At 45.5% G+C, this 15394-nt stretch overlaps 1 protein-coding gene across 1 annotated transcript; it reads left to right on the plus strand.

Moving 5' to 3' along the window:
- Window positions 1-454: 454 nt before the first annotated feature.
- On the plus strand, window positions 455-14113 carry PPIC (peptidylprolyl isomerase C). The gene is made up of 5 exons (XM_052643768.1): window positions 455-619; window positions 5765-5878; window positions 6570-6663; window positions 9405-9589; window positions 13566-14113. Exons 1-5 carry the CDS (start codon window positions 503-505, stop codon window positions 13692-13694), a joined length of 639 nt encoding a protein of 212 aa, XP_052499728.1. The 5' UTR covers window positions 455-502; the 3' UTR covers window positions 13695-14113.
- Window positions 14114-15394: the final 1281 nt, after the last annotated feature.

Below are 15394 nucleotides of genomic sequence, written 5' to 3' on the forward strand. Positions count from 1 at the left end.
TGGCAGGCTCGGCAGAGGTTGCTCGGCTCCAATGGCGGCTGCGGTCACAGAGGGGGACCCGTCGCGGCAAGCAAGATGCCAGGATGACCCGGAGCCTGGAGAGTCCTCGACTTTGCATCAGGTTTAATACGCGTTTACGCTGTAAGTTCCCGGCGATGCCCCAGCCTGCATCCCTCAGCTCACGGGTCCGGACCGATCAGGCATCATCCGAGCAGCGCCGGCTTGTTCCGGATGCCCGCGCCTAGTGCACCCTGCACCCACGCGGCGGTTGGACTCGGCTCCGCGCTCCGTGGCGCGCCTCTCCGAGTCCCTAGCTCGGGTCGCTGGGCTGAACCTGGGAGGAGGCGCCCGAGGTTCCGGGCCTGCCCGGAGAGCCGCGTCTCCATGCCCCCCGCCCCTCGAGCCGGGAGCGCGCAGGCGCAGCCGGCCAGGAGTCCCGCCGGCAGTCCCGGAGTCTGCGGTCGCGCCCCAGCCGCTGCTGCCGCCGCCGCCTCCGCTCATCATGGGCCCGGGTCTCCGGCCGCTGCTACCTCTCGTGCTTTGCGTGGGGCTCAGCGCCCTCGTACCGTCCGCGGGAGCCTCGGGCTTCCGCAAGCGAGGCCCCTCGGTGACGGCCAAGGTGACCGGGCAGCGGGCAGCAAGTTCCCCTCGTGCCGCCCGGGGGGATGGGGGAGCTGTGGGGACTGGAACCTCAGGGGCAGGGGCGGCGATCAGGGGGCTTCCCAGGCGCAGAGGATGGGAGGCCGCCGCGGGGCTAGGTGGTAGTGGTGGGGGTCCCCGCGCGCGCGCGTGGGTAGGGGGGCGCCCTCGCTCTCCTGGGGGACTTTAGGGGCGCCAGGCCAAGCCCGCCCCCGCCGCGGGCTGTCTGAGCGTCATCTCCTGGGCTGGTGATCCGACGTGGCCACCAGCCCCCGAACCGGGAGAAGCTTCCGGAACCGGCGAGCCCTTTCTCTAGGGAGGAGACAGCCGAGGACTTCCTTCGGCGTGGCGGGGACTTGGGAATAGAAGCAGGAAGAATGCAGGAGGGCGAAGGAGGCGCGCTGCGAGAGGAGGGGTTGCAGCTGGGCCGCCCCCGCGGATGTCACCCGGCCGCTCAGAGCCCCAGGTCCAGCCCCTGTCGCTTGGGGTAGGGTAGGCGTTACGTGGCCTTGCTTAACCAAGGACTGTCCTCCTTTTCGTGTTTAGGAACCACCAGCAATCCCCGCCAGGGAGGGAGAGGTGCGCTTTTCAGACTGGGGAGTAGACACAGGGCTTGGGATGCTGCTGAGCGAGGCCCAGGAGGCCCCTGCATGGCCGAGGCCAGCCTTTCAATCTCGATGGGAGGTGGTGGGGTGGAGATCTGCCTTAGACTGCCTCCTTAACAGCTTCAGGTCTTTTTTCAGCACGTTTACCCAAGGTTAGAAAATAAGGGAGGATGCCCCGAGAGACAGAGGGAGGAAAGGAGTGATTTGGTGCCCGTGATCACTACTTCTCGAAAACCCACTGGCAGGAGTGTCTTAGAATCTGGAAGAAGGAACAGCTTCAGGTGGTCTTAACAATAGGTCCCCTGCCAGTAGAAATGACAGTGTTGGGTGCTTCAGTCCTCCACTGCAGACCCCACCGGAGGAGCGGGAAGGACACAGGGCGGGAGAGGTACAACCCAACACCTGATGTAGCCTGAGAGTGAGGAGTGAACAGGAAGGCCCTACTGCAGGGGTGCGGTGATAAATGAACTGTGGTTGGGAACCTCAGGGAGCCGGGAAGAAGAGTGGGGCTTCTTAGCCAGGGTGCTGTCACTGAGTGAGTTTTCATGCACTCTAGGTTTGGAATAGTCACTTACCACTATCTCCTCCCTCCCCCCCCCCCCATTTGTCATTAAGTTCTAAAAACTAACTGTGCAGGCATGTCCTGCCACAGATTCGACTCTGCTGAATTACTTTCTCAGTGGGGCATTTTAAGACAACTACTCTGTTGGGAAGTGGAAATATTAAAAATGATTTCTCTGAGTGTGGACAAATAGATGAATTGGCCATCACTCTAGTGTATTGTATGTTTTCCCCAGCAGTCTTTAGCTTTTCCTCTGATTGTGTTTGAAAACAAGAATCTGTAAATGAGAGGTATGAAGTGCTGTCTCTCCCAGGGCCCTTTCTTGTCTGTGAATCTTGCTGCCAGCCACCACCTCAGCCTCCTGCCCAGTCTCAGAGACTCACTGGTCTCAAAATCCACCCGGTTGGCATTTGCACCCTTGCATTTTCCAGCAGATGCCATGGGCTCTGTGCAGCGTCAGGCACCTGAGAGTGTAGAAAATAATGCTGCCATCTTTCCAGCTGTGCTCAAGTCCCAGGTTGCTGTCCCTTTCTGCAGTTCTCAGAGTGGCTAAGAGGCTTCACCTGAGGTAATAACAAGTTACCAAGAATGCCTGAGGCTCCTCCTCTGTAAGTGGAAACAGAAATAATACCTGCTGGCAAGGTTTTGCATATTAGATGTGATAGAGCAGCTAAAGTGCTTAGCCCTGATTGAAGTTCCTGATTTAAGAGGTCAACTGTTAGTGTTATTTGTGTTATCTTATTAATCCTCCGGTGGCAGGGCAGGTACAGATGAGGAGCGGGGGCTTGGAGTTGCCCAAGGTCCCATGGCCAATAAGTGGTAGAGCTGGTGTGAGAACAGTTTCCTTGACCTCGAGGCTCCTGCACTTGGTGTCTTCCCCAGTTACTTTGGAAATGGAAGCACAGTTAACCCTACAAGGGTTTGGAGCAGGCTCTGTGAGGTCCTCTTGCCTCATCCCACCCTCTGCTGCTGCTGCTGCTGCTGCTGCTGCTGCTAAGTCGCTTCAATCATGTCCAACTCTGTGCAGCCCCATAGACAGCAGCCTACCAGGCTCCCCCATCCCTGAGATTCTCCAGGCAAGAACACTGGAGTGGGTTGCCATTTCCTTCTCCAATGCATGAAAGTGAAAAGTGAAAGTGAAGTCGCTCAGTCGTGCCCGACTCTCAGCGACCCCACAGACTGCAGCCCACCAGCCTCTCACCTTCTAGTGCCCCATAATTTTCAGATGACTTTCAAGGGCAGCCTCAAGGGGAAAAAGGAGGGACCAAGGGCCAGCTTTTGAAGTGCAATGTGGAATTCAAGCGCCACCTTTTCCAGGAAGCCTGCTCTGATCTCCACAGATAATCACCACCTCTAACTATGAAATTTTATCTGTACATACCTTCTTGTAAAGCTTGACTTCCCATCACAATGACTATCTCTGTGCTTCCTCTTCTGTGGGACTTTGTAGCCTCATTCCCTTTCACAGGGCCTGTTCCTAAGGACAGGCAGAAAAGTCAGAGACGATCTCAGGGTAAGAGGGTTTGCCTGGCAGCCACCCCAGGCCCACCTTACCATCTGTTTAGGTGTGTGTATGCCCTGATCTTCATTCAGTGTTGCCTTTTTTTTTTTTTAGTATCTGCTTGAGCTAACACTGTGCTGGGCACTGGGGATCTAAAAATGCCATTTCCACCCCTTCAGGTAGAAATTGCCTAGACAGAGAGAGTCACATTCATGACAAATCGCAGTCCAGGTGAACGCAGCTTCAAATTGAAATTCTGTCTTTCACATTCCTAGTATTGCCTAACAAAACTTGGAACTCTTAGCCAGATCCTTCCTCTACCTTCTGAAGTGGGTGAGAGCCTTCCTTCCCAGCCGGTTGTGGTCAGAAGGGTTGTGTCGCTTCTCTGTGCTTGGATCCCTTTTCCTGCCTCAGTGCTTTGGTTCCAGAAAGAACTGCCAGGTGGGGCTTGTGCCCATTCTTGTCCCCGGAGGCTGCTCCCCTCCTTCCAGGCTGGCATCCCATCACACCTCTGTCAGGATACCTTCCCTCAGCCCTCAGCATCCCTCCAGCACACTGGTATTCAATGTTCTTGGGGGTACTTGTCACCCGCAGCCTTGTGCTATGGCTGTTCATGTACTTGGCCTGTCTCTCTCCATAATCTCCCTGAGGACAGCGACTTCCTCCACTTGTACCCTTACAATGCCTTCTGCAGAGATCTTTGACAAGTATTTAATAAGATTTGATTTTATTGTTTCCATTAGAGTTAGGGAAACTCTGCTGTATTTTCATGCCATCATGCAAGAAGTTGAAGGACACTGTGGTTTGGGAAAAAACATCATGTTAATACATGTGCTAGGCCGCATGTAGGAAAACAAGATGGTTATTGGAGAGTTACGCTGGGTGACACAGACACTTTTTCTTCATCTTCTCATGCTGTCCTCCCACATTTTATTCTCTTTGCCATTGAAATGTTCACGGGCTTTCTTTTATTTTAAAAGTCTGGCAGGCTTATGCGGTGCTTCCTTAACGATTACATACCCAGTTCTTGTCCTGGAGCCTCTTCATTATTGCCTGTTATTTAATTTACACCTTGATTTGGAAATCCCTTTGGAAAACTGCTTCTTTTACCCCAGGCTGCATGCCAGGCTCTTGTGGGCATTAATGGAACTTCCTGAATTGTCCCGTTCACTGCACTGCCCAATCTCAAGGTGGTCTTTTATGCATTCTCTAAACTTTTACCATGTAAATAATAATAACAGTTTTTTGCAGCTCTGGCCATGTAAAATTGCAAAATGCCACATGGAACACTAAATATCACATCATCCTATGAAAGACGTCCTGATGTATTGGCAGAGGCTTTGTCTTGAACTAAAGCTTGACAGTCTTTACTTTGCGATTTTTCTAAACTGTATGACATCTTTTCTCTTTGACACCTTCTTAAATTTTTTTAAAGCCATCTCTTGAATGTCTTTTTTTTTTACCCATTCAGATAGTGAATTGGTTCATATTATCTAAACTTGCTAACAGAATGCCCTTTGACTCTGCGGCCTTTTCAAACGTTCTATCTCGAAATCATCTTAACACAGTGATTTGTGAAGCAGAACATGTATAGTTTCGTTTTAGGTGAAACAGTTAAAAAAAGTCCAAGAGAACTTTTAAGCATACCTGTCAAGAAAGAAGTGACTGACTTCTGGAGTTCTCTCTTCTGTTTTAAAATGCTGTGACAGAGAAAAGGCACATTCTACTTGGGCAACTTTGGGAACTTGAGGACTGGATTTGGTGCCTCAAGTGTACAGGGTAAATGTTTCTGGCAGGACCAGCGTGCAATGTTTGCTGTACTTAGGACGCAGCAGAGACCCACGTGTCTTAGTGTGTTTGGATGTGAGTGGCAGGCCTTTTGGAGCAGGGCTGTGTGTTTTGATCATCTTTCACAGGCCCCTTGACAGCAGACATCTATTGAGAACTCACTGGGAATTTGGTGCCGCTCAAAGTTACAAAAAAATAAATCTGGACGGCTAGACTATTTCTTTCCTCACCAGTTTTTTTTTCTCCTGCCAAGACTGGGGATCATCACCTTTCAGAAGAGCAGTAGTCTCCACTCTCAACCCCTAGTTTTGTCCACAGAGCTAGGAACCAAGGCGACAGTACTTGGGGGAGAGGAATTCTTGAAGACGTTACTGGCTCATTCTGACAGTACCGAGTCCAACTTTAAACCCAGTTCGTAGCACAGTGTCTGACTCAGTGATGGTGCTCCATAATGGTTTGGTGAATGAATATTTGCGAGTGAAATGCACCCACAAAAATGGTTTCAGAACTCCTTTAATTTATCTCTTGCTCCTTCACCCCCTCCTTTATAAAATGCTGGTGGCCGGGGCCCTCACACGTGGGTCTGTTCTCAGACTGTCATGTGCACTTACCTTGTATTGTGGCTTTTCCACAGTGTAACCTGGTGCTCTGCCTTTCACCCCCATGTAGGTCTTCTTTGACGTGAGGATTGGAGATAAAGATGTTGGCAGAATCGTAATTGGCCTCTTTGGAAAAGTCGTGCCCAAGACTGTGGAAAATTTTGTCGCTCTGGCAACAGGAGAGGTATGTCTCAGTTTTATCCCCTTTAACTGTGCACAGAATTGAATCTTCCTCCTTTGAAGCCAGACATACAAATGTATTCTAGGGGATGAATGGAGAGAATAGCATGGAACCAGTGGGAATTTGCTGCATGACTCGGGGAACTCAAACTGGGGCTCTGTGACAACCTAGAGGGGTGGGATGAGGTGGGAGGTGGGAGGGAGGTTCCAGAGGGAGGGCACATTGGCTGATTCATGTTGATGCATGGCAGAAAAAACAATTATCCTCCAATTAAAAATAAATACCTTTTAAAAAATGTAAATGTAAAAAAAGTTATACCTGGGAAAATAAGTGTTAAATTAGTAGATGAGATGAATCTGAGACATCTAATAATATTTTACTTTGTTTTTCTATAAAATCTGTATTCTTTAAGCACTCAGTTTCCTCAAGGTTCTAGAAAGTGAAATAGTCATTAAGTGAAAATGCAGACTTCTCTCTTTTTACTTGTGCATGTTAGTATTTTGCTTCCCTAGTTTATTTATTTTTCAGTCAGCTAATGATAAATATCTGTCAGTAAACTATTGTAGGTACCTACTTTAGTTCTGTAGATATTTTGTGTAATTTTCTCATTTTGTCATTTCCAGATAAACACTGGGGTTTATCTTACAGTATGGGTTATATCTGCTTGTGTATTCAATTGACATAATCTCTTTAGAAAGGATATGGATATAAAGGAAGCAAATTTCATCGCGTCATCAAAGATTTCATGATTCAAGGAGGAGACTTCACCCGGGGAGATGGCACTGGTGGTAATGTTGTCTCTTAAACTTTTCCTTTCCTGCTTGCCCAAGTGAAACCTAAGACTAAGATGGTATATTTGCCCAGCATATTGAACTCCCAGCTTCAAGGAACAAAGCCAAAAAGACAAACTTAATTCTTCCAGAAAGATAAGAGTTTTTGGTTGGGGGCGGGGGGCCTCATCTAACAAAATCTTGGTAGGTGTGCATGAGTGAGGCCTCCTAATTTTAAATAGTCTTTGCTTGGGTATTCATCATCCTTCTTTAGTGGAGATGTATTCATTTAGTCGGCTGTTTTGCACTTATGAAAATCCTAGATTCCTGGTATGTAGCAATATGGAAAGAAGTCTGTCATAGCAAGGAGAGGTAGACTGAAGAGCCATGTGCCCGGAGGGGACAGCCAGCTGCAGAAGTGCATTTTGCGGGGGGGTGGGGGTGGTGGCAGTGGTCCAGAAGCATCATGCCAGAATGATGAGACTGGTATTTAGGTGGCAGGATCACAGGTGAATTTACCTCCTTTTTTCAAAATTCTCTTTTTATCATCAGCTTTTGCAGTAATAAAAAATTAAGTAATAGACCACTTGTCACAATTACAGTATAAATTAATTTTTATCAACACCATTAGAATTCAATAAAGAACCCATAATTCAGTTTATAGAATTTCAAATAAAACTGAGCTTATTGTTTCTCATTGAGGATTCCAGCTGCCCGGCTCCCTGGTCTTTTTCTCATAAATGTAGTGAGTTCTTTTCCTGAACATACATACAATATGGAACTATACCAAATTTTTATTTAAGTACTTTAAGTACTTTATATACTTATTTTATTTACTTAAGATTTTTAATTCAGCAAATACTGGGTTTGGTAGATAGTAAATGGCTAACGTTTTAAAGAAACAAGCCATTTTCAAACACTATTGTTGATTTTATGTTTATTGCAATGGTTTTTTAAAATAACAAACTGGCTGTCATTAAATGCTTGGATTTGCCAAGACACCGGTAGAAGTGCTGCTGGGTATGGGAAGGTAGACTGGATCAGAGGAACATGTCCAGGTTACTTGGTTGAACGGGGCTGCTGCAGAGCTGGGTCTCTGGTGGAAAAGCCTGGTTCCAGTGCTGGTCCCCTCGGGACTGGCACTCCGCGGTCCTGCCTGCGCCCCAGCAGGAATGGTGATGGCACTTCAGTGTTCTCTGTTCTGTTCCTCTTTCTTTCTCTCTCCGCTCTCTCTGCCGTGTGTGTGTGTGTGTGTGTGCACATGCACATGCATGTACAGAATTAAAATTCTCTGAGTTTTGGAGATAGGACCTTTTGGATCATTTAAATTTAGCCTAGACCTCTCTGTAGGCAGAACTTTCCTGCCAGGCCACTTCGTATGTCACTTACCAATCAGCTATAAATTGCTTACCTTTGGTATTTACTTCTGGTCCTTCTAACTGAGCCAGGATTGGATTCTTTTTTTTTTCCTTAGGAAGATGAATTACATTTGACCTCGTCTACCAAAAAAAAAAAAAAAAGGCAGGGTTCCTTAAATTATTAAATATTAATACTCAGATTAATATAAAATAAGAGTTACAAAGCAGTGAAGTTGTTAAAATATCCAGTTAATTTATTTAGAAGCTGTATATCCCAAGATGTACACCTTAAGAAGAAAAATCATCAGGATTCACAAAATGTCCTTACTATTCCTCTACGGCAACACTTTCTAAGTAACCTGTTTGAAAAGTTAACTATGTTAGCTATGAAGAGGTTTTGGTTGTATAAGAATCAAGAAAAATGCCCATGTAAGACCCAAGTCTTAAGGAACTTTTTTGCCTGGTCCTTCACAAGAACTACATAGTAAGAAAGAGATAACATGAGAGCTGACTGAGCCAGACTTTAAGGTTGGCCACTGATGGATAAGGTGACCTGCAGTAGAGAAGTTGGGTGTCACAGGCACTCAGGGTTGGGGGATGGAGCAGATGGTCTGAACTGTTGTTTTATAGGAAAAATGTGCTGTGCTAGGTCTCCAGCCCCCATGCCTGCCTCTGGCTCAAGGCTGGCTCCCTGGCTGCTCCCAGTTGCTGTCACCCTCTGTACCCTGAAGTCATCAAGCCTAATGACATCCAGGCTGGCACTGTGCTTCTTAGTACTGAGGCTCTAAGTGCTGAGAGAACCAGAGTTGGAGCCAGAAGTTCAAGTTTTACTTTTTTCAAGTTTGATAAGCTCCCATTTGATAAGTTTGATAAGTTTCTCATTCACAATGGGAATGAGAGAACCTATCCTATAGGACTGTTATGAGGACTGGCTAAGGGTGTATATTAAGTGCATATTGCAGTTGGCTTGGCTGCTGAGGTATGAGTGACCCAGGACAAGTGACCTGACCCTCAGGACAGAGATGAGGTCAGTAGGATGGCTTACCCATCATTCCATCAGACATTACCATGCCATCTTGCCCTTCCATTCCTTCTCATTTCAAAGTGAAATCACGGACTTGCTTGGTCAAGGTCTGGGTCTTCGTTTGAGGCCAGAGGGCATCTTGCCTTCTTGTGTCATACTTAAGGCTTTTGTTTGTTGGTTTCTTTTGGTCCCTGGTGCTGTTTCCTTAAGGAGTAAATTTTATCCTCTGCTTAATTGCTCTTTATGTTTGACTGTCTTCCTCATTCCCATCTTCTATAGGGTTCTCTTAACCAGCTCTATTCAAACCTTATACTTCCCTTTGAAGAATTTACTTTTGTATAACATCTGTTGACCCTACCCTTTTTTGTCTCACCCAGGTATAAGCATTTATGGGGAGACATTCCCAGATGAGAACTTCAAACTGAAGCATTATGGCATTGGGTGGGTCAGCATGGCCAATGCTGGGCCTGACACCAATGGCTCTCAGTTCTTTATCACCTTGACCAAGCCCACCTGGCTGGATGGCAAACATGTGGTATTTGGAAAAGTCCTCGATGGAATGGTAACTTGATATATTATTTTTTCTCATCTAAAGCTTTATAATGAAAGTACTCTTAGTGATTTGCTCTCAGATTATGCTTCTTAGAGAGCCATAATTATATGTTGACTGGCCTCCTCAAAGGTGAATAAAGTATATATGATACATGGGTTCAGACCCTGAGTTGGGAAGATCCCCTAGAGAAGGGCATGGCAACCCACTCCAGTGTTGATGCCTAGAGAATCCCATGGACACAGCAGCCTGGTGGGCTACACTCCATGGGCTCACAGAGAGTCAGACATGACTGAAGCGACTTAATACACACACACACACGGTATTTTAATTGTTAGGAGTATTGGAGCAGAAGCTGGGGGAGAAGTTGAGTCCTTAATTTATCATACTATTAGATATAATTAGAAACTCATTTTAATGTAACCAAATGAAATCCTGTAGGTACAATGAAATATCATTTAAACTTAACAAGGAAGGAAATCCTGTCTCTTGCTAGAACATGGATAAATCTTGAGAATGTCTTGTTAAGTAAAGTAAGCCTGTCACAAAAAGACTGTATGATTCCATTCAAATGAGGAATCTAAAGTAGTCAAGGACCTGGGAACATAAGGCAAGATGATGGTTTCCAGGGGCTGGGGGATGAAGAAATGGGGAGCTGGTGTTCAGTGAGCATCTCTAAGAATCTTCAGTTTTACAAGATGAAAAACTTCTGGAGATTTAGTTGCGCAATAATGTGAATATGCTTAAACTAATGAACTTAAAGTTACACTTGGAAGTGGCTGAGATGGTAATTACACGTTATGTGTTTCGTGTGCTCAGTTGCTCAGTCGTGTCTGATTCTCTGCAACCTCATGGGCTGTAGCCTGCCAGGCTCTTCTGTCCATAGGGTTTTCCAGGCAAGAATACTGGATTGGGTTGCTATTTTCTTCTCCATGTGTTCCTTACCACCATTTAAAATATTTTTAAAAACTCTGAGCCCACGTAGCTCAGTACAGATATAAGTCACTTTCAGAGGCACACAGTATAACCACCAGAATTCCCAAAGAGAATTCAAATTTATGCTCCTGTGTCTGAAAGAACATCAAAGGGGTCCAATTCATAATCCACAGGAAGATTCTTAAAATCCTCATTCTCTTCTACTCCCTGCATTTCTCCTCCTTAGCAGCTGCCCCAAAATGCTCTTCCAGCTCCTCAACTGGCAGCTGTAAGGTCTGCCCGGTACAACCCTGGAGCATCCTTGAGTCCCTTCCCTCTGCCGTATTTCATTGTTTTCATGTGAACTCATCCAAATGCAAATAAACTGACCTCACTCACTGTAGTTCTCCCACAACTCCTACCTGTTATTCTGATTCCATTCCCAACTAAAGGGCAGGAACTGAGCTGGCTGACTCAGAACCTCCCTTACAAGGCAAAGATGTGTTCAACCAGAACTGTCAAATAATTCTCATTGGCAAGTGAGATAGGGCTTCCAAGGTGGCTCAGTAGTAAAGAATCTGCCTGCCAGTGCAGGAGATGCAGGTTTGATCCCTTGGTTGGGAAGATCCCCTGGAGAAGGAAATGACAACTCACTCCAGTGTTCTTGCCTGGGAAATCTCATAGAGAAGCCTGGTGGGCTACAGTCCACAGGGTCCCAAAGAGTTGGACACAACTTGATGATTAAATAACAAGCGGGATGAGAAGCAAAGGGGGCAAAGAAATGTCACTTAATATATCACTTTAGGTCCCATCACAGTGAAGGACATGCCTACATTTTCATAAACCAGTGTCCTCAAAAGAATGTATTCTTGAATAGCAAGGAATCCTAGTCTCCAGCCTCTGACTGCTTTTTAAATGAGTTAAACATAGTTATGCATGTGTTAAAACTGTTTGGAGTTTTAACTGCTGAGTCTAATCAGATTCCAAATATTTTAAATGTAAACTGATTCAAGTGAGCATTTTTGAATACAATATAATGCTTCCCTTGTGGCTCAGATGGTAAAGTGTCTGCCTGCAATGCGGGAGACCCGGGTTCAATCCCTGGGTCTCGAAGATTCCCCTGGAGAAGGAAATGGCAACCTACTCCAGTGCTCTTGCCTGGAAAATTCCATAGACAGAGGAGGCTGGTAGGCTACAGTCCATGGTGTCACGAAGAGTCGGACATGACTGAGCAACTTCACTTTCACTTTAATGCTGCTGCTGCTGCTGCTAAGTCACTTCAGTTGTGTCCAACTCTTTGCGACCCCAGAGACGGCAGCCCACCAGGCTCCCCCGTCCCTGGGATTCTCCAGGCAAGAACACTGGAGTGGGTTGCCATTTCCTAGGCTGTAAGAAAAATGAAGAGTACGCATCTGGGGCTTCCTTCTTCCGGTCATGGTTTTCCTTCTGGTCTTCTGGATCTTATGTCTTGGTGTCCTGGTTGGCTGTGTTAACCTCCCTCCACCATTGGCATGCATCCTGGGAGATCTGCTTCCTGGTCCTAGACAAATAGTCCTGAACATTTTATGAGTCATAAACTACTTTGAGAAACTATTGAAAACTATAAACTGTCTCTAGAAGGAAAATAAGAAAGTGTGTGTGTCATACAGTTTCAAGGAATTTTCACAATCTCCTGACTTCCATCCCCTGACCCTCCAGAGATTGTCTAGGTGGTTTTCTTAACATTGGACCTCACCCCAGACTTGTAGAATCAGAACCTTCACAGGTGGGCCTGCAAACAAGCATGTTAAAAATTGTGGTCAAATATACCCAACATAGAAATTTCCATTTCAACCATTAAATAAGCAGTTTTTAAGCTGCCACAGGTAATTCAGGTGTGTAGCTGCTGCTTTAGGTACACATATGCACATAAGAATCCAAACACACAATCTATTTAGAAATATGTATTATCATTAGAAGAATGCTGATCTCTTATCTTAAATTAGTGTGGATTAGCTGACACCATGTCCAAAGCTCTGAGAAACTTTGTTGCTATTTTGTTTCAACCTATTTTAGAAACTCATGAGAGATCTACTAGCTTAGTCCTTGCCTTGTATGAGACACAATGGTCCATGGGCTGTGAAACCATCCAGAGTAGAGAAAGGGGTCTTTATACCACTGGCAGGGTAGTGAGTGAAAGTCGCTCAGTCGTGTCTGATTCTTTGTGACCCCATGGACTATACAGTCCATGGAATTCTTCAGACCAGAATACTGGAGTGGGTAGCGTTCCCTTCTCCAGGGGATCTTTCCACCCCAGGGATTGAACCCAGGTCTCCCGCATTGCAGGCGGATCCTTTACTGTCTGAGCCACCAGGGAAGCCCGTGGGGTAGAGATTACATTAGCATCAGACTCAACCTGTAGATTCAGCTTCCCAGGTGGCACTAGTGGTAAAGAATCGGCCTGCCAATGCAGGAGATGAGACGCAAGAGATGCAGGTTCAATTCCTGGATTAGGAATATCCCCAGGAGGAGGAAATGGCAGCCCACTCCAGTATTCTTGCCTGGAGAATGCCATGGACAGAGGAGCCCGGCAGGCTACATACAGTTCATCGGGTTGCAAAGAGTCAGACACAACTTAGTGACTGGGTACACACACGTACAACATGTAGATCACTGGAGTCAGCTTTAAAATGGGCAAACTCAGAACTGGCTCCATTACTAAATCTGCTTTCTGGCTCATTTTTTTATGCTTAGACCTCTTACAGAGTGGAGCTGAAATTACCTCCAATTCCATGTTAACTCTTAAGTTGGGCTGTAACAAGTGAATAGAAATAGTATTTATTAGAGCTAGGTTGCTAATAAAAAGAAGAGAGGAAACACACAAATATGCTCACTGATTAGCAAGCTTGTAGGTAAATTTTATCTGTTATATATAGATTTCCTAAGTTTTCCATAGTTAGCTTGCATGGTTTTTGTAAACATAAAAAATGAAAACTTATTTCCCACTAGGGCTCAGACTTCACATTGATTTCACCTCTTGATCATCATAGTTGCTGGTCAGAAGTGATCCATGGGTCTCCTTTTCTCTCACCAGACAGTGGTCCACTCTATAGAACTGCAGGCAACTGACGGCCACGACCGCCCATTCACCGACTGCTCCATCGTCAACAGCGGCAAGATAGATGTGAAAACGCCCTTTGTGGTAGAGGTCGCTGACTGGTGATGCAACTAAGAACACAGTCTGGCAGGGGGGTGTGTGTGTGTATGGGCTGATTCTTCAAAGTTACTGTTTTGCTTTGGTTTTCAATTTTATTCTCTTTTCTACTCCAGATTACAGAAAGGTTATAACAATCAACCACTCAAAATTTAGTTATCATGAATTTTGGTAAATCACTTGTTGAGGGACTTTGCACATAAAAGACTTATCCCTTTCCTCCAGTGGTGCTATTTTTAAGCTAGAAACTTTGTATTTGGTATCTTCTTTTGAAGAACAGACACACAATCATTACTTAGCTGGATTAAGTGTGATCCCCAAAGTGAGTGACGCTGAAGGTTTGTCTGAAAAAGATGGCGACAAGAAGTGTATTATTTTGTATTCAAACAGAAATTCTTTTCACGTAAAGGGAGATTTGATTAGTATTATCTGTGTCACAGGGACTTTTACCTTTGAAAGGTGCTTATTCTCTATATTAAATACTTTTTATATAAATCAATTATTTTTGAAAGACATTTTTTAACCTAAAGTTCTTCTAAAAAATGAATGTACAGAAATATATGCATTTTAATGTCATCAGTGAACAGATTAATAAAGGTTCTGCAATTCAAAATATTAACAAAACTGGATAATTTGTGATAAGAATGCACAGAAGTGATGCCCGTCCACATTCCAGACACTCGAGCTGATTATTCACCTATTTATTACTCAATGTAATATGTCTAAAAAGTTCACTGGAGTCTAGTTGCCACAGAAAGGAATCTTTTTTTTTTTTTTTTTTCCACTTACATAATAGGGATGAAGGTTCAGGCTACACTTAAACTGGATGGGAAAATAAAATCCTGTTGGTGGCTCTTGTTGTAACATACCTGGCTGTACCAGAGTGTGCCTAATCTCTGTTCAGACGGGAGTGGTAGGGATCACAGAACGATCCCATTGCTTTTCCTGCAGGGCTCAAGCTGTGAGGGTCCCCCAGAATTCCATCCCTTGAGCACTGTTCTAAGAAAACTGCTTCAATGAGAGATAAGATGATGAGTACTCATACTGTTGATGGGAGTATTAATTGCTGCAAGCCTCCTAAAAGCAGTTTTTCATTATTTTTCCAAAAAAATTCATTAAAATCCCTTTAACATGCCACATGCAAGTTTTGAGTTTGGGAATACAGCAGTGGACAGTGACCAGCATCACGGAATTGACATTCTAATGATGTCAGATGTCTAATGATGAAGACAGATTAAATGAGGTGCCATATAAAAGGGTGTTGATACTGTAGAAAGAACACAACAGGTCTGCTGGAGAGGCTGGGGTGTAGGTGGAGGGGGCTGTTCAGGTGGCCTCCTGAGGGGACATTTGAGTTGAGCTTGGAGGAGACAGAAGTGGTAGCTGTCAGGCCAGATCTGGGATACAGGTCTTCATGCCAATGGGGAGAGAAAATACGAGGATCCTGAGGTACAATGAGAGGGCCCAGAAGAGCAAGCCAGTGTGCTGTAGGCTGAGGGTCACAGAGTAAGGCTGAGTGTAGAGCCTTCGGGGCCTGGGGCCAGAGCACAGCTTTTCTTTTATTTCCAGTACAATGGAGAGCTCTTGGGCTTAAGAAGTGGGGGGCATGATGTGATCTGCATTTAAGATTATTTTGCCTACCATAAGGAGGTTAGGGGGCTGGAAGGCTAAAGTATGAGGGCTTCCTTGGTGGCTCAGATGGCAAAGAA

This window comes from Budorcas taxicolor, chromosome 7 (genome assembly GCF_023091745.1).
Source record: "Budorcas taxicolor isolate Tak-1 chromosome 7, Takin1.1, whole genome shotgun sequence".
NCBI classification, from domain to species: domain Eukaryota; kingdom Metazoa; phylum Chordata; class Mammalia; order Artiodactyla; family Bovidae; genus Budorcas; species Budorcas taxicolor.